General features: G+C 46.1%; 1 protein-coding gene across 2 annotated transcripts in view; it reads right to left on the bottom strand.

The window, feature by feature from the left end:
* The window catches only part of CCDC83 (coiled-coil domain containing 83), a 100,832-nt gene that overhangs the window by 50,609 nt on the left and 25,260 nt on the right, over positions 1-24,963 (bottom strand). Inside the window, exons 1-2 of one of the 2 annotated variants that reach the window (XM_089662403.1) lie at positions 22,172-22,298; positions 175-293 (exon numbers count right to left, since the gene is read on the bottom strand). In XM_089662403.1, coding sequence (XP_089518529.1) covers positions 175-281 — 107 coding nt within the window. In that variant the 5' untranslated portion in view covers positions 282-293; positions 22,172-22,298. Of the gene's footprint in view, positions 1-174; positions 294-22,171; positions 22,299-24,963 lie in introns of those variants that run through there. The other variant, XM_089662402.1, reaches the window with a different exon arrangement.

The following is a 24,963-nucleotide window of genomic DNA, read 5'->3' as shown; positions in this document are numbered from 1 at the left end:
GTGGAAATATGCATTAAATGCATCTCAAACACAAGGCATTTTATTCTTAAAAGGATTTTAGAATGTAAAGGATGTGACTCCCCCCTTCCCGATTCTGACACCCAGGTGTTCTAACCCCGATTCTGACTCCAAATGTCTGATCACATATAGGGTCACCCCACCCAGGATACTGACTGATAGGCAAGGAGAGCTTCAGCAAACGTCATTTTGTCTTCCTGAGATTTTTTACTTCCTTTCTTTTTCTTTGTTCCTTTTTTTCCTTTCTTCTCGCTCTTCCCCATGTCTGTGGTTGCCTGGAATGAGAAGGATGACAAAAATGTAAAAATATATATGTGCCGTATTCTCAAATATGGATTGTAAAAGCTCAGATTGAACTGTGTAAAGAATTCCATGTATGGATATTTTTACATAGTCACATTGGTCCAGCTTGGCATTACTACTATGCAACTATGCATGTATCCTAGCTGTGGGATTTCTCTAGAACGGTGGTCTCCCAGCTTTTCAGTGTAAGGGCCTCATTGCATATTTTACAAATTAAAATCAACCCATCCCCCTCAGAAAAAAACTGTTTTCTAAATTAAACAATAAAATTTATATAAATATGTTTTACTTGGAACTTTTTTGTAATCAATGATATGATTTGGTACAACGGAGAAATAACTATTTATTACAAGTACTTATATAGTACTGTCAATTTATGCAGCGCTTTACATATATATTGTACATTCACATCAGTCCCTAACCCTCAAGGGGCGTAAAATCTAAGGTCCCTAATTTACATTCATACATACACATATTAGGGCCAATTTACCTACCAACCAGGGGCGGACTGACAACTCATGGGGCCCCCGGGCAATAGGGGATCATGGGGCCCCTGTGTCCTTGCCCAAACTCAAAAAAGCCTATGAAAGGTTCCAGGGGCATTTCATGGGGCCCCCTACTGACCCTGGGCCCTCGGGCAGTGCCTGAATTTCCAAATGGTCAGTCCACCCCTGGTACCAACTTTGGAGTGTGGGAGGAAATCCACGCAGGCACAGGGAGAACAGGAAAACTCCAGGAAAGTAGTGTCGTGGTTGGGACCCTAGTGCTGCCAGGCGGAAGTGCTAACCACTTGGCTACTGTGCTGCCCCAACTTCAGTGAAGCAAAGAAATTCCACATAAACATGAACCATTATTAATGGTCAAACAAAAATAAATTCAACCTGCATCTTTCTCATTGACTTCCCTTCTTACATCAGGGTCCCAACAAAGTCCCCCCTTACATCAGTGTCCCCATCAGAATCCCCCCTTACATTAGTGTCCCCATCAGAGTCCCCATTAGAGCCCCCCTTACACCAGAGTCCCCATCAGAGTCCTCCCTTACATTAGTATCCCCATCAGAATCTCTGTTTATATCAAAGTCCCTCTTACCTCAGTGTCACCATCAGAGTCCCTCTATGATTAGCGCCCTCATCAGAGTGTTCCCTTACATCAGAGTCTGCCTCTTACCCCTGTAAAAATGCAGGGCAGAGGAAGTTCCATCCTCCTGTGAATGCTGGGGCAAGCATGTCATTGCTTGCTAGGATTCAGATGGGGACCTGTGCTCTTACCCTCCTGAAGACTGCACCAGGAGACGGGGGAAGCAGAGACCAGGGGCGGACTGACAACTCATGGGGCCCCCAGGCAATAGGGGATCGTGGGGCCCCTGTATCCTTGCCCAAACTCAAAAAAAACTACGAAAAAGGTACCAGGAGCATCTCATGGGGCCCCCTGCTAACAAAGTTAGTGTGTACGTAGCCTTACACTCTCCAGAAGATATGTGTATAGGTGATCATGTGATCTGTATGCAAGTGCTAGGGACATGAATAGGAAAAAAAAGATCCGCACGACCGCCACTGCGCTAAAATCTTCCTCTGTATTGAAACGACCACAAAAAATGACATAAAAAATACAAGAGGTTGAAAAAAGCCTTAGTCATAACCCATAATGTAGCCAGTGCTAGGGACCCAGCTGACACCAGGGGCCCTTGTGTTCGGATTACCTCTCCTTCCTTTATCTATGCGCCTCTGGATCTTGTTGGTTGTCATCTGTTGGGGCTGAGGTGTGGATAGATATGGGGGACAAGAGTTGCCAACTGTCCATGTTTTTATGGACAGCCAGTAAAAACCTGGCACTTTTCCGCTGCCGTAAATGGCCATAACAGGAGAAAAGTGCCAGTGAAAAAAGACTTTGAAGGCTCGGGTTGGAACTTCGCATGCGCAGTTCTGGAGCCACCAGAGACCATGATCCGAGTGTGTGTGGCCAGCGTCGGGGGGGGGGGGGGCAGGCGTGTCTGGAAATGTCTATGGTCGCAAGGCGAGAGTAATGACACCATGGCGCATTTCACGCCACACTGCACCAGCCGCTATAAAAACCCAGGAGCCGAGCGGATGGCACTGGACTTGTGTGACTGACAGACAGAAATGACTGAGGCGGACCATCACGGAACTGGTGTTAACCTGGGTAGTGGGCAGGGGCGAACTGACAACTCAAGGGGCCCCCGGGCAATAGGGGATCATGGGGCCCCTGTGTCCTTGTCCAAACTCAAAAAAGCCTACGAAAAAGGTACCAGGGGCATCTCATGGGGCCCCCTACTGACCCCGGGCCCTCGGGCAGTGCCAGAGTTTCCAAATGGTCAGTCCGCCCCTGGCAGAGACTGAACATCAGCTGTTGAGGGAGGAGGGAAGAAGCAGAGACTGTGTACTAGCTCCGAGACAGATAAAATCTTGCAGCAGGCCGCATGTGGCCCACGGGCCACAGTTTGGAGCAGGGGCGGACTGACTATTTAGAAACTCGGGCACTGCCCGAGGGCCCGTGGTCAGTAGGGGGCCCAATGAGATGCCCCTGTTACCTTTTTCATAGGCTTTTTTGAGTTCGGGCAAGGACACAGGGGCCCCATGATCCCCTTTTGCCCGGGGGCCCCATGAGTTGTCAGTCCGCCCCTGGTTTGGAGACCCCTGCTCTGCAAGCTGGAAATCAATGTAGTAGACACCGCTACTCCTGTGATCTTCACTAGCTCATGCTAAGCTAGTCCTGCTGAAATGGGAACATTTTCAGCTTCACAAGGGAGCAGGCAGGTATGGATTATTTGTTCATTTTTTTTAGTGTCACATTAAAAAAAGTGCAAATTTTAAAGAACAAAATGTGTTTTGTTTGTAAATAGAACCATCATTTTAATGTCATTTTAAATGGGATAAATAATAGATTATTATTATTTTATAGACTTTTTATATCTATAGTAACAATATATTTTTTAAACTCCCACTGATCAAAATATAATTTTTTTTTTTTAGTTTTGTTACATTCATGTTAAGATTGCATAAAAAATAAAAATCATTTTTGCAAGACAATATCAGGAAAAGAAAGCCTTGTTCGTCCTTTAAAAAATGATAATAATTTTACTTTGCTATCTTCAGTAATATCACCATTTTTAAACATGAAAATTGCTCTGGTCCATAGGGGGGTATACAGGTGTGAGAGCAGAGCTGGTGAAATGTGCCAATACCTTCAGTATGTTCCTGATCTGTATTTTAGGAAAAATACCATTCCAGAACAGGTGGATACTTTATTTCAGTTTTATTTGAGACAGGTTCTTGCTAAAAAAAAAAATAAAAAAAAATAAAAAAAATTGGCTAGCAGCCCAAGAGGGAAAAGTGTCGTCATTGGGGGCCATTATGGGATGAATCATCTCCTTTATGAATTGGGATAAACTCTCGTCCTGTTACTGGTGAACAGCTGAGAAGACAGGAAGGGACGTGGTCCATCCCCAGCCAGGACCGCCAACAAAAATTCATTATACTTTCGTCCTGAAAGGCTCGCCTGTGAGCTGACTTCTGAGCTGCCGCTGGATTACTATGCTACACGGGAAATGCTGCTTTAAAGGGGCTTTTCATTGGGTTCCCTCTGGAATGTTAATTAGATATAGAAAAGTGTGATCATCATGGGTCCAACACGGTCATCTAATGGGGAACCTGACAGGCAGGAGGTAAGAGGAAAGTCGGGTGATGTATGACTAAAGAGAGGGTACGTACATCCAAACTGAGCCACGGCACAAGAGTAAAAAATCCTGATTGTTGGACCATTCCATTTATCCAAAGCTGACACCTGAATCTGCTTTTTATGGACATTTTTGACATTAAAGTAAATGCAAACCCTAACTGGATGACATTAAGCTTGCTAAAGCCCTTTTGTGACAGGAGTCACTTTGGGTGGGGGGCCCATGGAACACAGCTTACTTTGGAGAGATGGGGAGACCCCTGTCTCAGCTCCCCATATCCCTCTTATGTGTAAATCACCCTGTGCCTGTTAGGGGTACAGGGTGATCTGTCCTAATATTGGGGTGGGGGCTTGTTGATTGTTTAATGTTATGGGGCTGCATCCCATTGTTCTATTGTCTGTGTGGCTTGGGAGCAAACTATTATGGGATGTATGTGTTTATAGGTATTAGCTTGGGGGGGGGGTGTCTCCAGCAGCCCTCCCTCCTGATGGGACTGTCTGCTGGTGTGAAGTTGGAATACCTGTGTGCCTCTTGTTACTAAATGTAGATTGCCCCCCCACCCACCCTGTGTCATTATGAAGGGAGGGGGGACTGTCCCTTGAGTGTATATATCTTATATCTGTGTTTAAATAAACTAGTCTACCTCCTGGTTTACTTCAGTACTGGTGTCGTCTAGTCTTGTATGGGCGGCTGTGGTGTCTGTTGTCGGTGTTCGGACTGGGAAGCGGTATTCCGGTATAACGGAAGTACTCAAGCGCAGTCTGGGTCGGTTCCGTTACACCTTTGTATAACAAACAATTGCCATGTTTTTAAACATAAACTGTATGTACCCAAAGAACCCCCAGTGGGACTTTAATGGTGCAATAGGATCATAAATATATTGAAAAAGACATTTGGTTAAAAAAGATTTTATCAACTATATTACATACACATTTCTATTGTAATGTTAAATACATGATTTGTAAAAAGAATATTGCCCTGACAGTATCATTACAAGAAAACTCTTAATACAGAAATATGAAACCACACAGAAAAGGAAAAAAAAAATAAACTACCGTATTTTCCGGCGTATAAGACGACTTTTTACCCCTTGAAAATCTTCTCAAAAGTCGGGGGTCGTCTTATACGCCGGTAACGGCATGCTGACACTTTTTAGGGGGGCGGTGCCACCGCCGCCCCCCCCCTTCCAACAGAAGGGAAACTAAGTACAGGGGTGGGCAGGGGCTGCTGTCTCTTACCTGGCTCCAGTCCCACGATAAACCGGTCCAGGAAGCGGGGTGCTCCTTCATTCAGTTCGTCCACTGGATGTTCGCGTGGCTGCTCGGCTCCGCCTCCTCACCGGTGATTGGCCGCCAGAACTGTAGCTCAGGAAAGGCACACAGGCGGCCAATCACCAGCGAGGAGGCGGAGCTGAGCGGCCCCGCAAAAATCGAGTGAAGGAGATGCAGGTAAGTGTGCCGTGCTTAGGTGCTGCTGCAACCACATATGCTGGCTGCAGCAGCACCATACTGGAACAGGGGTCAGCAAGTGTAATTGGTGTCAGTGGGAGGAATAGTGCCCCATCATTGGTGTCAGTGGGAGGAATAGTGCCCCATCATTGGTGTCAGTGGGAGGAATAGTGCCCCATCATTGGTGTCACTGATACCAATGATGGGGCATTATTCCTCCCACTGACACCAAGGATGGGGCACTTTTCCTCCCCCCCACTGACACCAACGATTGGGCACTATTCCTCCCCCCCCCCACTGACACCAATGATGGGGCACTATTCCACCCCCCACTGACACCAATCATGGAGCACTATTCCACCCCCCACTGACACCAATGATGGGATACTATTCCTCCCCCCCCACTGACACCAACGATGGGGCACTTTTCCTCCCCCCCACTGACACCAATGATGGGGCACTATTCCACCCCCCACTGACACCAATGATGGGGCACTATTCCACCCCCCACTGACACTAATGATGGGGCACTATTCCCCCCACTGACACCAATGTTGGGACACTATTCCTCCCACTGACACCAAAGATGGGGCACGATTCCTCCCACTGATACCAATGATGGGGCACTATTCCTCCCACTGATACAAATGATGGGGCACTATTCCTCCCACTGATACCAATGATGGGGCACTATTCCTCCCACTGATACCAATGATGGAGCACTATTCCTCCCACTGACACCAATGATGGGGCACTATTTCTTCCATTGATACCAATGATGGGGCACTATTCCTCCCACTGATACCAATGATGGGGCACTATTCCTCCCACTGACACCAATGATGGGGCACTATTCCCCCCACTGATACCAATGATGGGGCACTATTCCTCCCACTAATACCAATGATGGGACACTATTCCCCCCACTGACAACAATGATGGGGCACTATTCCTCCCACTGATACCAATGATGGGGCACTATTCCTCCCACTGATACCAATGATAGGGCACTATTCCTCCCACTGATACCAATGATGGAGCACTATTCCTCCCACTGATACCAATGATGGGACACTATTCCCCCTACTGATACCAATGATGGGGCACGATTCCTCCCACTGACACCAATGATGGGGCGCTATTCCTCCCACTGACACCAATGATGGGGCGCTATTCCTCCCACTAATACCAATGATGGGGCACTATTCCTCCCACTGACACCAATGATGGGGCACTATTCCTCCCACTGACACCAATGATGAGGCACTATTCCTCCCACTGATACCAATGATGGGGCACGATTCTTCCCACTGATACCAATGATGGGGCACTATTCCTCCCACTGATACCAATGATGGGGCACTATTCCTCCCACTGATACAAATGATGGGGCACTATTCCTCCCACTGATACCAATGATGGGGCACTATTCCTCCCACTGATACCAATGATGGGGCACTATTCCTCCCACTGATACCAATGATGGGGCACTATTCCTCCCACTGATACCAATGATGGAGCACTATTCCTCCCACTGACACCAATGATGGGGCACTATTTCTTCCATTGATACCAATGATGGGGCACTATTCCTCCCACTGATACCAATGATGGGGCACTATTCCTCCCACTGACACCAATGATGGGGCACGATTCTTCCCACTGGTACCAATGATGGGGCACTATTCCCCCCACTGATACCAATGATGGGGCACTATTCCTCCCACTGATACCAATGATGGGGCACTATTCCTCCCACTGATACCAATGATGGGGCACTATTCCTCCCACTGACACCAATGATGGGGCACGATTCTTCCCACTGGTACCAATGATGGGGCACTATTCCCCCCACTGATACCAATGATGGGGCACTATTCCTCCCACTGATACCAATGATGGGGCACTATTCCTCCCACTGACACCAATGATGGGGCACTATTCCTCCCACTGATACCAATGATGGGGCACTATTCCTCCCACTGACACCAATGATGGGGCACGATTCTTCCCACTGGTGTGCCTTGGAAGAGGGGTAGTCTTATACGGTGAGTATAGCCCAAACACTACATTTTAACAGGAAAAGTAGGGGGTCGTCTTGTACGCCAGAAAATACGTTATGTTAATTTTTTTTGTAACATATCAGTGCTTCTAATCTCCTTCAGCCTCTTTTAGCCACTTTCTGTCTACATGCACTCTCTTCAGCATTGGCTCCACATTGTTGCCCTGGTCTGGCTTTTTGATGTGAACTTTTTTTATTATTTATTACAGATACAGATATAGCTCCATCAATTTAACCAGCACTTTACATATATTAATACACATTCACATCAGTCCCTGCTCTCATGGAGCATACTATCTAAGTTCCCCAACTCATTCATACATACTAGGACCAATTTAGACAGGAGCCAATTCACCTCCCAGCATGTCTTTGGAGAAAACCAGAGTAGCTGCGGGAAACTCACGCAGGCACAGGGAGAACATGCAAACTCCAGGCAGGTAGTGTCGTGGTTGGGATTCAAACCAACGGCTCTATGGCTGCGAGGTGGAAGAAGGGTTGTGGATAAGGGGATACCACTAGTCCAACTGTATGGCGGAATGAATCGGATGTGTTCAGGGAGGGTGATCAATGTGGTGGGTGGGCAATTACTGGAACCGATCCCCTGTATGGGATGCAGCAGCAGAAAGTTGGCTTCTTCTCCTCTCCCTCCTGCAGAGAGAAGCATACAAGGAATTGGTTCCAGTAATTGCCCCCCTGCCACACAAACCACCCTCCCTGCGCACTATATGTTTTCCACTGCTGCACAGACCCCCCCTGTGTACCCCCCCAACTCCCACAGTGTTTACCTCCTCTCCTTACCGCTGATAGCTGCAAACTTACAATAGGATTCCTCAGGATATAGCATGGAGGAAGGGTCTGATAAATCTATAATATTTACCAACCCCTTCCTTTCCTGAAAGAACATAATAGTGATTGGTACCGATCACCCACTGTGTTAATTCATAACTGAAGCATAGTAAACCGTGTTTATTGGGGGGCCCTGTCAGGTTGGCTCTATGAGGCTCCATGGGTGGAAGTGTTAACCACTTAGCCACTGTGCTGCCTGGAATATTGTCTTTGACAACTACAAAGAGTAGAGTAATGCAGGCCATAGATGGGTCGAAAATCGGCCAATTTTTCTTTAAAAAAACAAAAAATCGGTCGTTCAAGCGGCCGACGTTACCAGCAACGGTAAAAAAAAATCGGCCGATTTTCATCCCGTCTACAGCCGGCAAAAAGTGTCCCTGCAGAGAGCTCCGCTATTTCTTTGACAGTTCCTTGAGATTTATAGCGGTTGCAACAATGTATTTGTATCCATTTAGGATACAGATGTTTTTATTCGGAAACAAATAGATACATTGTTGCAACCGCTATAAATGTCAAGGAACTGTCAAAGAAATAGCGGAGCTCTCTGCAGAAACACTTTTTGCCGGACTGGAATTCCTCTTCTTTTTCCTCTTCTTCATCCTCTTCTTCTTCTTCATCCTCTTCTTCTTCCTATTCTTCTTCTTCCTCCTCTTCTTCTTCCTCTTCTTCTTCATCCTCTGCTTCTTCTTCTTCTTCATCCTCTTCTTTTTCTTCTTCATCCTCTTCTTCATCCTCTTCTTCATCCTCTTCTTCTTCCTCCTCTTCATCCTCTTCTTCTTCCTCCTCTTCTTCTTCTTCATCCTCTTCTTCTTCTTCATCCTCTTCTTCTTCTTCATCCTCTTCTTCTTCTTCATCCTCCTCCTCTTCTTCTTCATCCTCTTCTTCTACTTCTTCATCCTCTTCTTCTTCTTCATCCTCTTCTTCTTCCTATTCTTCTTCTTCCTATTCTTCTTCTTCCTCCTCTTCTTCTTCCTCCTCTACTTCATCCTCTTCTTATTCATCCTCTTCTTCCTCCTCTTCTTCTTCCTATTCTTCTTCTTCCTCCTCTACTTATTCTTCTTCATCCTCTTCTTCTTTTTCTTCTTCTTTTTGTCTTCCTCTTGCAGGTCACTGCTCATGCGCACATTTTTTTATTTGTAAAAAGATCGGCCGATTTGCCCATCATTGCCGATTTTTTTCCAACTTTACCGATAAAAAAAATCTGCCAAAATACCGAAAAACTGCTGAACAATTAGCCCACTAACGATCCGAAAACCGGCCGATTTTATTTTTGGACGAAAAATCGGCCGATTTTCGACCCATATATGGCCTGCATAAGCTCCATTTCTCCTAACCTCCCTACTAGGAATGAGCTGACGGTTCAGACTGAACTGTGGCTGTTTGGGCTTTCATAGGAATGGACAGGGGCTGAAAATCATATATAGAACCTGTATTTCTACTGCTTCTACCTAAGGCAGTGGCCACCCCCTAGCTATTTTTTGATACCCGCCTTGTCTATTAGTCCAGAAAATGGGCATTTTTAATTTGACCGCTTGGCTCTCATTGATTTAAGTGGCGTTTAGGTTTTGCATACAAACTTCTACGAAGTTCACCAAACCCTGTTCGAAATGAACTCAAGGCATTTCTGCTCATCATTACTCCCTAGATAACCGTCTACATAGCTGCCAGGAAAAAGATTAAAGGGTAAAAAAAAATGGTTTCCAACCTGGGGTGTTAAGTATATGGGAAATCCACACCAAAGCCATAGGATGGTAGCTATGGGTGTGGGTACTGGTATATCTAATTGAAACCTAACCAAATATTAAATATCTGGACTTTTTAGGCACTTTAGACCACAGTTAAAATTACAAAAATATACTTGATTGTGTGCAGATAGTTACAACGCACTGGACGTGCGTTAGACAATGCACGTCTTACGAGCGGCTGTTCTTGTATGCGCTGTATGTATCACCCACTGGACCTGATTGACTGCTTCATGTTGAAAAATATAATTGTTTATGTATGCCTCCATCAAGTGAGACCGTTCCATTCTGCAGCATTGATCCCTTCCATTACACTATCAAGGGAGCACTGAAAGCCCTACTGTGGTCCTCCCTGGACTGCAACGTACTGGGGAGTCACCTGTAAAAGGCTGTGGCATGGAGAAAGATGTGTGAAAATTCCAGAGAGTTATTCCATGGCCATGTTTTCTGACAGTCTTTCTTTAGTTCCACTTCCAGAAGCTCAAAAAGTCCCTGGTGGAGTGATATGCTCTCCTCCTCTACTAAGAGTGGATGGTGCCTTATGCGATCTGGGGCAAAAAGGAAACAGGGTGGGACAGAGCCCTGAGTTCTGGGGGAAGCTTGAGCCACACCAAAATCAGCCAGACCCACCTCCTCTCAGGGTCATCTCGGCTGCCAGTCCATTGAGGTGCCTCCATCAGATGAGACAGCTTCCGCTCTGCAGCATTGATACCCTCCACTGCACTCTCCAGGGAGCACTGGAAGCCCTTCCAGAACCCCTCCTGGACTGCAAAATACAGGTTAGCCACCAGATTGAACCCTTGATCCAGCTGCATCCTCCATGGTCCAGACACCCATCATGGAGGAATTCCTAGCCCTCCACAGCAGCCCTGAAAAGCCCCTGTGGAGTCCCAGTGTCACAACCCCTTGGGATTACGTGGAGTTTTGCATGAACTGGGCATAAAATGTGCTCTGAACGTCATCTAAGTCACAACAATAGAAGAACCATGGCAACATCTAATGTTTGTGTAGTATTATGTTCAGCAGACTGTGTTCTTCTATTGTTGTGACTTAGATGACGTTCAGAGCACATTTTATGCCCAATTCATGCAAAACTCCACGTAATCCCAATGGGTTCACATACTTTTTCTTGCAACTGTACGTTCCAGTACGTTTTTTATGCATTCCAGTTAATTTTTCCTCGCTCTTTTTCTTCAATTTAAATAGGGACATGTATGTTCCAGTATGTTTTTTGTGCGTTTTGGTGTGTTCCAGTGTGGTTTGGATGCGTTTTACCGCGTTCCAGTACAGTTCTGTGCAGAAAAAATGCAGCCTGTTCTACTGACAACCATATAACCTAGTTTCTGTGCGCTTTAGATGCAGGAAAAAAAAGCAACTGAAATGCATGCAGTGTGAACCGGCCCTAAACAATGCAAATAAATAGAAAGAGACCACAACACACAGTAGTGGATCTTCTGGGGTGCTGCAATACATGTACGTTGGAGCTGCACTGCATTGGGTGCCAATCATGCTAAATCGCTCTACAACACACTGACAACAGCTTATCAGCCCTACAAATGGCCAGAATTACATAACGAGATTCACCTCTCTGAGACTCCATAGGATTTGCTGCAAAGTTGTCAGACTTCACACATGGGTCACATCACTGATCAGGAACCTGCACATTCCCTCATCCCTGCTCAGCACCAAGAAATGAATATCATCCTTGGAGCTAAATTGGTGTTAGTATAAGTTTCACACAACATTTCCTGCATGCAGGCTTCTTTTACCATTAGGACCCCTATACAGCTCAGAGATGGACTATACAGTCCAGACATAGAACCCCAGATAGAGCAGACATGGACCCCTATACAGTCCAGACATAGAACCCCATATAGAGCAGACATGGACCCCTATACAGTCCAGACATAGAACCCCATTTAGAGCAGAGATGGACCCCTATACAGTCCAGAGATAGAACCCCATATAGAGCAGAGATGGACCCCTATACAGTCCAGACATAGAACCCCATATAGAGCAGAGATGGACCCCTATACAGTCCAGACATAGAACCCCATATAGAGCAGACATGGACCCCTATACAGTCCAGACATAGAACCCCATATAGAGCAGACATGGACCCCTATACAGTCCAGACATAGAACCCCATATAGAGCAGACATGGACCCCTATACAGTCCAGACATAGAACCCCATATAGAGCAGACATGGACCCCTATACAGTCCAGACATAGAACCCCATATAGAGCAGAGATGGACCCCTATACAGTCCAGACATAGAACCCCATATAGAGCAGACATGGACCCCTATACAGTCCAGACTTAGAACCCCATATAGAGCAGAGATGGACCCCTATACAGTCAAGACTTAGAACCCCATATAGAGCAGAGATGGACCCCTATACAGTCCAGGCATAGAACCCCATATAGAGCAGACATGGACCCCTATACAGTCCAGACATAGAACCCCATATAGAGCAGACATGGACCCCTATACAGTCCAGACATAGAACCCCATATAGAGCAGAGATGGACCCCTATACAGTCCAGACTTAGAACCCCATATAGAGCAGAGATGGACCCCTATACAGTCCAGGCATAGAACCCCAGATAGAGCAGACATGGACCCCTATACAGTCCAGACATAGAACCCCATATAGAGCAGAGATGGACCCCTATACAGTCCAGACATAGAACCCCATATAGAGCAGACATGGACCCCTATACAGTCCAGACATAGAACCCCATATAGAGCAGACATGGACCCCTATACAGTCCAGACATAGAACCCCATATACAGCAGAGATGGACCCCTATACAGTCCAGACATAGAACCCCATATAGAGCAGAGATGGACCCCTATACAGTCCAGAGATAGAACCCCATATAGAGCAGAGATGGACCCCTATACAGTCCAGACATAGAACCCCATATAGAGCAGAGATGGACCCCTATACAGTCCAGAGATAGAACCCCATATAGAGCAGAGATGGACCCCTATACAGTCCAGAGATAGAACCCCATATAGAGCAGAGATGGACCCCTATACAGTCCAGGCATAGAACCCCATATAGAGCAGAGTTGGACCCCTATACAGACCAGAGATAGAACCTCATATAGAGCAGAGTTGGACCCCTATACAGCTTAGAGATAGAACCCCATATAGAGCAGAGTTGGACCCCTATACAGCGCAGGGATATAACCCCATATAGAGCAGAGTTGGACCCCTATACAGTCCAGAGATAAACCCCATATAGAGCAGAGTTGGACCCCTATACAGACCAGAGATAGAACCTCATATAGAGCAGAGTTGGACCCCTATACAGTCCAGACATAGAACCCCATATAGAGCAGAGATGGACCCCTATACAGTCCAGCGATAGAACCCCATATAGAGCAGAGTTGGACCCCTACACAGTCCAGAGATAGAACCCCATAAAGTGCAGAGTTCGACCCCTACACAGTCCAGAGATATACCCTCATATAGAGCAGAAATGGACCCCTATAAAGTCCAGAGATAAACCCCATATAGAGCAGAGTTGGACACCTATACAGTCCAGAGTTAGAACCCCATATAGAGCAGAGATGGACCCCTATACAGTCCAGCGATAGAACCCCATATAGAGCAGAGTTGGACCCCTACACAGTCCAGAGATAGAACCCCATAAAGTGCAGAGTTGGACCCCTACACAGTCCAGAGATATACCCTCATATAGAGCAGAAATGGACCCCTATACAGTCCAAAGATAGAACCCCATATAGAGCAGAGTTGGATCCCTATACAGTCCATAGATAGAACCCCATATAGAGCAGAGATGGACCCCTATACAGTCTAGCGATAGAACCCCATATAGAGCAGAGTTGGACCCCTACACAGTCCAGAGATAGAACCCCATAAAGTGCAGAGTTGGACCCCTACACAGTCCAGAGATATACCCTCATATAGAGCAGAAATGGACCCCTATACAGTCCAGAGATAAACCCCATATAGAGCAGAGTTGGACACCTATACAGTCCAGAGTTAGAACCCCATATAGAGCAGAGTTGGACACCTATACAGTCCAGAGTTAGAACCCCATATAGAGCAGAGATGGACCCCTATACAGTCCAGAGATAGAACCCCATATAGAGCAGAGATGGACCCCTATACAGTCCAGAGATAGAACCCCATATAGAGCAGAGATGGACCCCTATACAGTCCAGACATAGAACCCCATATAGAGCAGAGATGGACCCCTATACAGTCCAGAGATAGAACCCCATATAGAGCAGAGATGGACCCCTATACAGTCCAGGCATAGAACCCCATATAGAGCAGAGTTGGACCCCTATACAGCTTAGAGATAGAACCCCATATAGAGCAGAGTTGGACCCCTATACAGCGCAGGTATATAACCCCATATAGAGCAGAGTTGGACCCCTATACAGTCCAGAGATAAATCCCATATAGAGCAGAGATGGACCCCTATACAGTCCAGACATAGAACCCCATATAGAGCAGAGATGGACCCCTATACAGTCCAGGCATAGAACCCCATATAGAGCAGAGTTGGACCCCTATACAGACCAGAGATAGAACCTCATATAGAGCAGAGTTGGACCCCTATACAGACCAGAGATAGAACCTCATATAGAGCAGAGTTGGTCCCCTATACAGTCCAGACATAGAACCCCATATAGAGCAGAGATGGACCCCTATACAGTCCAGCGATAGAACCCCATATAGAGCAGAGTTGGACCCCTACACAGTCCAGAGATAGAACCCCATAAAGTGCAGAGTTGGACCCCTACACAGTCCAGAGATATACCCTCATATAGAGCAGAAATGGACCCCTATACAGTCCAAAGATAGAACCCCATATAGAGCAGAGTTGGATCCCTATACAGTCCATAGATAGAACCCCATATAGAGCAGAGATGGACCCCTATACAGTCTAGCGATAGAACCCCATATAGAGCAGAGTTGGACCCCTACACAGTCCAGAGATAGAACCCCATAAAGTGCAGAGTTGGACCCCTACACAGTCCAGAGATATACCCTCATATAGAGCAGAAATGGACCCCTATACAGTCCAGAGATAAACCCCATATAGAGCAGAGTTGGACACCTATACAGTCCAGAGTTAGAACCCCATATAGAGCAGAGTTGGACACCTATACAGTCCAGAGTTAGAACCCCATATAGAGCAGAGATGGACCCCTATACAGTCCAGAGATAGAACCCCATATAGAGCAGAGATGGACCCCTATACAGTCCAGAGATAGAACCCCATATAGAGCAGAGATGGACCCCTATACAGTCCAGAGATAGAACCCCATATAGAGCAGAGATGGACCCCTATACAGTCCAAAGATAGAACCCCATATAGAGCAGAGTTGGATCCCTATACAGTCCAGAGATAGAACCCCATATAGAGCAGAGATGGACCCCTATACAGTCTAGAGATAGACCCTCATATAGAGCAGAGTTGGACCCCTATACAGTCCAGACATAGAACCCCATATAGAGCAGAGATGGACCCCTATACAGTCCAGAGATAGAACCCCATATAGAGCAGAGATGGACCCCTATACAGTCCAGGCATAGAACCCCATATAGAGCAGAGTTGGACCCCTATACAGCTTAGAGATAGAATCCCATATAGAGCAGAGTTGGACCCCTATACAGCGCAGGTATATAACCCCATATAGAGCAGAGTTGGACCCCTCTACAGTCCAGAGATAAACCCCATATAGAGCAGAGATGGACCCCTATACAGTCCAGACATAGAACCCCATATAGAGCAGAGATGGACCCCTATACAGTCCAGGCATAGAACCCCATATAGAGCAGAGTTGGACCCCTATACAGACCAGAGATAGAACCTCATATAGAGCAGAGTTGGACCCCTATACAGACCAGAGATAGAACCTCATATAGAGCAGAGTTGGACCCCTATACAGTCCAGACATAGAACCCCATATAGAGCAGAGATGGACCCCTATACAGTCCAGCGATAGAACCCCATATAGAGCAGAGTTGGACCCCTACACAGTCCAGAGATAGAACCCCATAAAGTGCAGAGTTGGACCCCTACACAGTCCAGAGATATACCCTCATATAGAGCAGAAATGGACCCCTATACAGTCCAGAGAAAAACCCCATATAGAGCAGAGTTGGACACCTATACAGTCCAGAGTTAGAACCCCATATAGAGCAGAGATGGACCCCTATACAGTTCAGCGATAGAACCCCATATAGAGCAGAGTTGGACCCCTACACAGTCCAGAGATAGAACCCCATAAAGTGCAGAGATGGACCCCTATACAGTCAAGACTTAGAACCCCATATAGAGCAGAGATGGACCCCTATACAGTCCAGGCATAGAACCCCATATAGAGCAGACATGGACCCCTATACAGTCCAGACATAGAACCCCATATAGAGCAGACATGGACCCCTATACAGTCCAGACATAGAACCCCATATAGAGCAGAGATGGACCCCTATACAGTCCAGACATAGAACCCCATATAGAGCAGACATGGACCCCTATACAGTCCAGACTTAGAACCCCATATAGAGCAGAGATGGACCCCTATACAGTCAAGACTTAGAACCCCATATAGAGCAGAGATGGACCCCTATACAGTCCAGGCATAGAACCCCATATAGAGCAGACATGGACCCCTATACAGTCCAGACATAGAACCCCATATAGAGCAGACATGGACCCCTATACAGTCCAGACATAGAACCCCATATAGAGCAGAGATGGACCCCTATACAGTCCAGACTTAGAACCCCATATAGAGCAGAGATGGACCCCTATACAGTCCAGGCATAGAACCCCAGATAGAGCAGACATGGACCCCTATACAGTCCAGACATAGAACCCCATATAGAGCAGAGATGGACCCCTATACAGTCCAGACATAGAACCCCATATAGAGCAGACATGGACCCCTATACAGTCCAGACATAGAACCCCATATAGAGCAGACATGGACCCCTATACAGTCCAGACATAGAACCCCATATACAGCAGAGATGGACCCCTATACAGTCCAGACATAGAACCCCATATAGAGCAGAGATGGACCCCTATACAGTCCAGAGATAGAACCCCATATAGAGCAGAGATGGACCCCTATACAGTCCAGACATAGAACCCCATATAGAGCAGAGATGGACCCCTATACAGTCCAGAGATAGAACCCCATATAGAGCAGAGATGGACCCCTATACAGTCCAGAGATAGAACCCCATATAGAGCAGAGATGGACCCCTATACAGTCCAGACATAGAACCCCATATAGAGCAGAGATGGACCCCTATACAGTCTAGAGATAGACCCTCATATAGAGCAGAGTTGGACCCCTATACAGTCCAGACATAGAACCCCATATAGAGCAGAGATGGACCCCTATACAGTCCAGCGATAGAACCCCATATAGAGCAGAGATGGACCCCTATACAGTCCAGAGATAGAACCCCATATAGAGCAGAGATGGACCCCTATACAGTCCAGGCATAGAACCCCATATAGAGCAGAGTTGGACCCCTATACAGACCAGAGATAGAACCTCATATAGAGCAGAGTTGGACCCCTATACAGCTTAGAGATAGAACCCCATATAGAGCAGAGTTGGACCCCTATACAGCGCAGGGATATAACCCCATATAGAGCAGAGTTGGACCCCTATACAGTCCAGAGATAAACCCCATATAGAGCAGAGTTGGACCCCTATACAGACCAGAGATAGAACCTCATATAGAGCAGAGTTGGACCCCTATACAGTCCAGACATAGAACCCCATATAGAGCAGAGATGGACCCCTATACAGTCCAGCGATAGAACCCCATATAGAGCAGAGTTGGACCCCTACACAGTCCAGAGATAGAACCCCATAAAGTGCAGAGTTCGACCCCTACACAGTCCAGAGATATACCCTCATATAGAGCAGAAATGGACCCCTATACAGTCCAAAGATAGAACCCCATATAGAGCAGAGTTGGATCCCTATACAGTCCATAGATAGAACCCCATATAGAGCAGAGATGGACCCCTATACAGTCTAGCGATAGAACCCCATATAGAGCAGAGTTGGACCCCTACACAGTCCAGAGATAGAACCCCATAAAGTGCAGAGTTGGACCCCTACACAGTCCAGAGATATACCCTCATATAGAGCAGAAATGGACCCCTATACAGTCCAGAGATAAACCCCATATAGAGCAGAGTTGGACACCTATACAGTCCAGAGTTAGAACCCCATATAGAGCAGAGTTGGACACCTATACAGTCCAGAGTTAGAACCCCATATAGAGCAGAGATGGACCCCTATACAGTCCAGAGATAGAACCCCATATAGAGCAGAGATGGACCCCTATACAGTCCAGAGATAGAACCCCATATAGAGCAGAGATGGACCCCTATACAGTCCAGAGATAGAACCCCATATAGAGCAGAGATGGACCCCTATACAGTCCAAAGATAGAACCCCATATAGAGCAGAGTTGGATCCCTATACAGTCCAGAGATAGAACCCCATATAAAGCAGAGATGGACCCCTATACAGTCTAGAGATAGACCCTCATATAGAGCAGAGTTGGACCCCTATACAGTCCAGACATAGAACCCCATATAGAGCAGAGATGGACCCCTATACAGTCCAGAGATAGAACCCCATATAGAGCAGAGATGGACCCCTATACAGTCCAGGCATAGAACCCCATATAGAGCAGAGTTGGACCCCTATACAGCTTAGAGATAGAACCCCATATAGAGCAGAGTTGGACCCCTATACAGCGCAGGTATATAACCCCATATAGAGCAGAGTTGGACCCCTATACAGTCCAGAGATAAATCCCATATAGAGCAGAGATGGACCCCTATACAGTCCAGACATAGAACCCCATATAGAGCAGAGATGGACCCCTATACAGTCCAGGCATAGAACCCCATATAGAGCAGAGTTGGACCCCTATACAGACCAGAGATAGAACCTCATATAGAGCAGAGTTGGACCCCTATACAGACCAGAGATAGAACCTCATATAGAGCAGAGTTGGTCCCCTATACAGTCCAGACATAGAACCCCATATAGAGCAGAGATGGACCCCTATACAGTCCAGCGATAGAACCCCATATAGAGCAGAGTTGGACCCCTACACAGTCCAGAGATAGAACCCCATAAAGTGCAGAGTTGGACCCCTACACAGTCCAGAGATATACCCTCATATAGAGCAGAAATGGACCCCTATACAGTCCAAAGATAGAACCCCATATAGAGCAGAGTTGGATCCCTATACAGTCCATAGATAGAACCCCATATAGAGCAGAGATGGACCCCTATACAGTCTAGCGATAGAACCCCATATAGAGCAGAGTTGGACCCCTACACAGTCCAGAGATAGAACCCCATAAAGTGCAGAGTTGGACCCCTACACAGTCCAGAGATATACCCTCATATAGAGCAGAAATGGACCCCTATACAGTCCAGAGATAAACCCCATATAGAGCAGAGTTGGACACCTATACAGTCCAGAGTTAGAACCCCATATAGAGCAGAGTTGGACACCTATACAGTCCAGAGTTAGAACCCCATATAGAGCAGAGATGGACCCCTATACAGTCCAGAGATAGAACCCCATATAGAGCAGAGATGGACCCCTATACAGTCCAGAGATAGAACCCCATATAGAGCAGAGATGGACCCCTATACAGTCCAAAGATAGAACCCCATATAGAGCAGAGTTGGATCCCTATACAGTCCAGAGATAGAACCCCATATAGAGCAGAGATGGACCCCTATACAGTCTAGAGATAGACCCTCATATAGAGCAGAGTTGGACCCCTATACAGTCCAGACATAGAACCCCATATAGAGCAGAGATGGACCCCTATACAGTCCAGAGATAGAACCCCATATAGAGCAGAGATGGACCCCTATACAGTCCAAAGATAGAACCCCATATAGAGCAGAGTTGGACCCCTATACAGCTTAGAGATAGAATCCCATATAGAGCAGAGTTGGACCCCTATACAGCGCAGGTATATAACCCCATATAGAGCAGAGTTGGACCCCTATACAGTCCAGAGATAAACCCCATATAGAGCAGAGATGGACCCCTATACAGTCCAGACATAGAACCCCATATAGAGCAGAGATGGACCCCTATACAGTCCAGGCATAGAACCCCATATAGAGCAGAGTTGGACCCCTATACAGACCAGAGATAGAACCTCATATAGAGCAGAGTTGGACCCCTATACAGACCAGAGATAGAACCTCATATAGAGCAGAGTTGGACCCCTATACAGTCCAGACATAGAACCCCATATAGAGCAGAGATGGACCCCTATACAGTCCAGCGATAGAACCCCATATAGAGCAGAGTTGGACCCCTACACAGTCCAGAGATAGAACCCCATAAAGTGCAGAGTTGGACCCCTACACAGTCCAGAGATATACCCTCATATAGAGCAGAAATGGACCCCTATACAGTCCAGAGATAAACCCCATATAGAGCAGAGTTGGACACCTATACAGTCCAGAGTTAGAACCCCATATAGAGCAGAGATGGACCCCTATACAGTTCAGCGATAGAACCCCATATAGAGCAGAGTTGGACCCCTACACAGTCCAGAGATAGAACCCCATAAAGTGCAGAGTTGGACCCCTACACATTCCAGAGATATACCCTCATATAGAGCAGAAATGGACCCCTATACAGTCCAAAGATAGAACCCCATATAGAGCAGAGTTGGATCCCTATACAGTCCATAGATAGAACCCCATATAGAGCAGAGATGGACCCCTATACAGTCTAGCGATAGAACCCCATATAGAGCAGAGTTGGACCCCTACACAGTCCAGAGATATACCCTCATATAGAGCAGAAATGGACCCCTATACACTCCAGAGATAAACCCCATATAGAGCAGAGTTGGACACCTATACAGTCCAGAGTTAGAACCCCATATAGAGCAGAGATTGACCCCTATACAGTCCAAAGATAGAACCCCATATAGAGCAGAGTTGGATCCCTATACAGTCCAGAGATAGAACCCCATATAGAGCAGAGATGGACCCCTATACAGTCCAGAGATAGAACCCCATATAGAGCAGAGATGGACCCCTATACAGTCCAGAGATAGAACCCCATATAGAGCAGAGATGGACCCCTATACAGTCCAAAGATAGAACCCCATATAGAGCAGAGATGGACCCCTATACAGTCCAGAGATAAACCTATACTACAATCCAGAGACAGAACTTTATGTAGGCCAGGGATGGAGCCCTATATAGTCCAGAGATGAACCCTTATACGGTTCAGAAAGAGACTCCTGTACAGTCCAGACATGGACCCCTATACAATCCAGAACTAGACCCCTATACAGTTCAGACATGGCCCCCTACACAGTCCAGAACTAGACCCCTATGCAGTTCAGACGTGGACCCCTATGCAGTTCAGACATGGCCCCCTATACAGTTCAGACATGGCCCCCTATGCAGTTCAGACACGGCCCCCTATACAGTTCAGACACGGCCCCCTATGCAGTTCAGACACGGACCCCTATGCAGTTCAGACATGGACCCCTATGCAGTTCAGACATGGACCCCTATGCAGTTCAGACATGGACCCCTATGCAGTTCAGACACGGACCCCTATGCAGTTCAGACATGGACCCCTATACAGTTCAGACACGGCCCCCCTATGCAGTTCAGACACGGCCCCCTATGCAGCTCAGACACGGCCCCCTATACAGTTCAGACACGGCCCCCTATGCAGCTCAGACACGGCCCCCTATGCAGCTCAGACACGGCCCCCTATACAGTTCAGACACGGCCCCCTATGCAGTTCAGACACGGCCCCCTATGCAGCTCAGACACGGCCCCCTATGCAGCTCAGACACGGCCCCCTATGCAGCTCAGACACGGCCCCCTATACAGTTCAGAGATATAAGATGTGAAGTATGTAGCAGGTTAGGGTGAGTTGGGTTTATAGAAGAGGCTGAGTAGATGACGACCCCCACATGTGGTGTATGTGTCCCCCTGATCTCTATACTCACATGTACCCAGCAGATGACAACCTGCCCAGTTTCCTGCAGCTTGAGTCCCACACACAACACTCGCTGTCACCATAGCTACAGCAATACTTCCGGCAATGGCTGGACACTCATCCCTCCTGGAATCTGGGAAGGTGCGGTGCTATATCACCATCTGCTGGACGAAGTATAGAACAGTCCACAATTGCAGCAACGACAGGGATCCTCGTTGAGCTCGGTGTCATATCGCCACTTGGCGGACTTCCTGCAGACAATTCAACAGAGAAGATGCAGCTCCAATAGGAAGAGGGGGACACGGAATTCAGCAACGAAGAAAAGGCAACATAAAATATCAAAGATTTGCATCAGTACATCCAATAGAATGAAAATGTATAATCGTTATCAAAACATAAGAAGAGGAGATTAAGGGGGGATATGATCTCCATGTATAATACATAAGGGGGGATATGATCTCCATGTATATTACATAAGGGGGGATATGATCTCCATGTATAATACATAAGGGGGGATATGATCTCCATGTATAATACATAAGGGGGGATATGATCTCCATGTATAATACATAAGGGGGGATATAATCTCCATGTATAATACATAAGGGGGGATATGATCTCCATGTATAATACATAAGGGGGGATATGATCACCATGTATAATACATAAGGGGGGATATGATCTCCATGTATAATACATAAGGGGGGATATGATCTCCATGTATATTACATAAGGGGGGATATGATCTCCATGTATAATACATAAGGGGGGATATGATCTCCATGTATAATACATAAGGGGGGATATGATCTCCATGTATAATACATAAGGGGGGATATGATCTCCATGTATAATACATAAGGGGGGATATGATCTCCATGTATAATACATAAGGGGGGATATGATCTCCATGTATAATACATAAGGGGGGATATGATCTCCATGTATAATACATAAGGGGGGATATGATCTCCATGTATAATACATAAGGGGGGATATGATCACCATGTATAATACATAAGGGGGGATATGATCTCCATGTATAATACATAAGGGGGATATGATCTCCATGTATAATACATAAGGGGGGATATGATCTCCATGTATAATACATAAGGGGGATATGATCTCCATGTATAATACATAAGGGGGAATATGATCACCATGTATAATACATAAGGGGGGATATGATCTCCATGTATAATACATAAGGGGGGGATATGATCTCCATGTATAATACATAAGGGGGGATATGATCACCATGTATAATACATAAGGGGGGTATGATCTCCATGTATAATACATAAGGGGGATATGATCTCCATGTATAATACATAAGGGGGGGTATGATCTCCATGTATAATACATAAGGGGGGATATGATCTCCATGTATAATACATAAGGGGGGGTATGATCTCCATGTATAATACATAAGGGGGATATGATCTCCATGTATAATACATAAGGGGGGATATGATCTCCATGTATAATACATAAGGGGGGGTATGATCTCCATGTATAATACATAAGGGGGGATATGATCTCCATGTATAATACATAAGGGGGGGTATGATCTCCATGTATAATACATAAGGGGGGTATGATCACCATGTATAATACATAAGGGGGGGTATGATCTCCATGTATAATACATAAGGGGGGGTATGATCTCCATGTATAATACATAAGGGGGGATATGATCACCATGTATAATACATAAGGGGGGGTATGATCTCCATGTATAATACATAAGGGGGGGTATGATCTCCATGTATAATACATAAGGGGATATGATCTCCATGTATAATACATAAGGGGGGATATGATCTCCATGTATAATACATAAGGGGGGATATGATCTCCATGTATAATACATAAGGGGGGATATGATACCCATGTATAATACACAAGGGGGGATATGATCACCATGTATAATACATAAGGGGGGATATGATCTCAATGTATAATACATAAGGGGGGATATGATCTTCATGTATAATACACAAGGGGGGATATGATCTCCATGTATAATACATAAGGGGGGATATGATCTTCATGTATAATACATAAGGGGGGATATGATCTCCATGTATAATACATAAGGGGGGGATATGATCTCCATGTATAATACATAAGGAGGGATATGATCTCCATGTATAAATACATCAGTGGTTTATATAGTGAACTCGGTGTAGAGTTATTCCCCCTGAGGTCATCACAGAGGACAAGGGGGCACTCTTTACATTTGGAGGAAAATAAATGTAATCTTCAAACACGGAAAAGTCCTGGATTCTTTCTTGGATACACAGAATATAACTGGATATAACATTTATAGGTAAAGTTGATCCAGGGAATATCCGATTGCCTCTCGGGGGATCAGGAAGGAAATATTTTCCCTGCAGGAGCAAATTGGATCATGCTTTGCTGGGTTTTTTTGCCTTCCTTTGGATCAACTGTGGGTATAGGATTATAATTATTTTTTTTTTTTTATGGTTGAACTGGATGGACTTTTGTCTTTTTTCAGCCAGACTAACTATATGTAACTATGTACCTCCTGCTCCTGCACTCTGTATATCACATACTTCTAACCCCTGCACACTGTATATAGCATACTTTTGACAACTGAACTCTGTACATTACATACATCTAACCCCTGCACTCTGTAGGTAGACGGCAACAGACCTTCATTGTCAGTCAGAAAGACAGAGGTGTCAGCCACTGGCACAGCTTTAAGTCTTAACAACTCTGAAAAGAAGTCCATGGACCCAGACAGTTCATGCCCAATCCATAAAAAAACACACC

Source organism: Staurois parvus, unplaced genomic scaffold, assembly GCF_062004578.1.
Source record: "Staurois parvus isolate SC_StPar_1 unplaced genomic scaffold, SC_StPar_1.0 ptg001468l, whole genome shotgun sequence".
Classification (NCBI taxonomy): domain Eukaryota; kingdom Metazoa; phylum Chordata; class Amphibia; order Anura; family Ranidae; genus Staurois; species Staurois parvus.
This window is presented reverse-complemented; position numbering and strand designations above follow the sequence as displayed.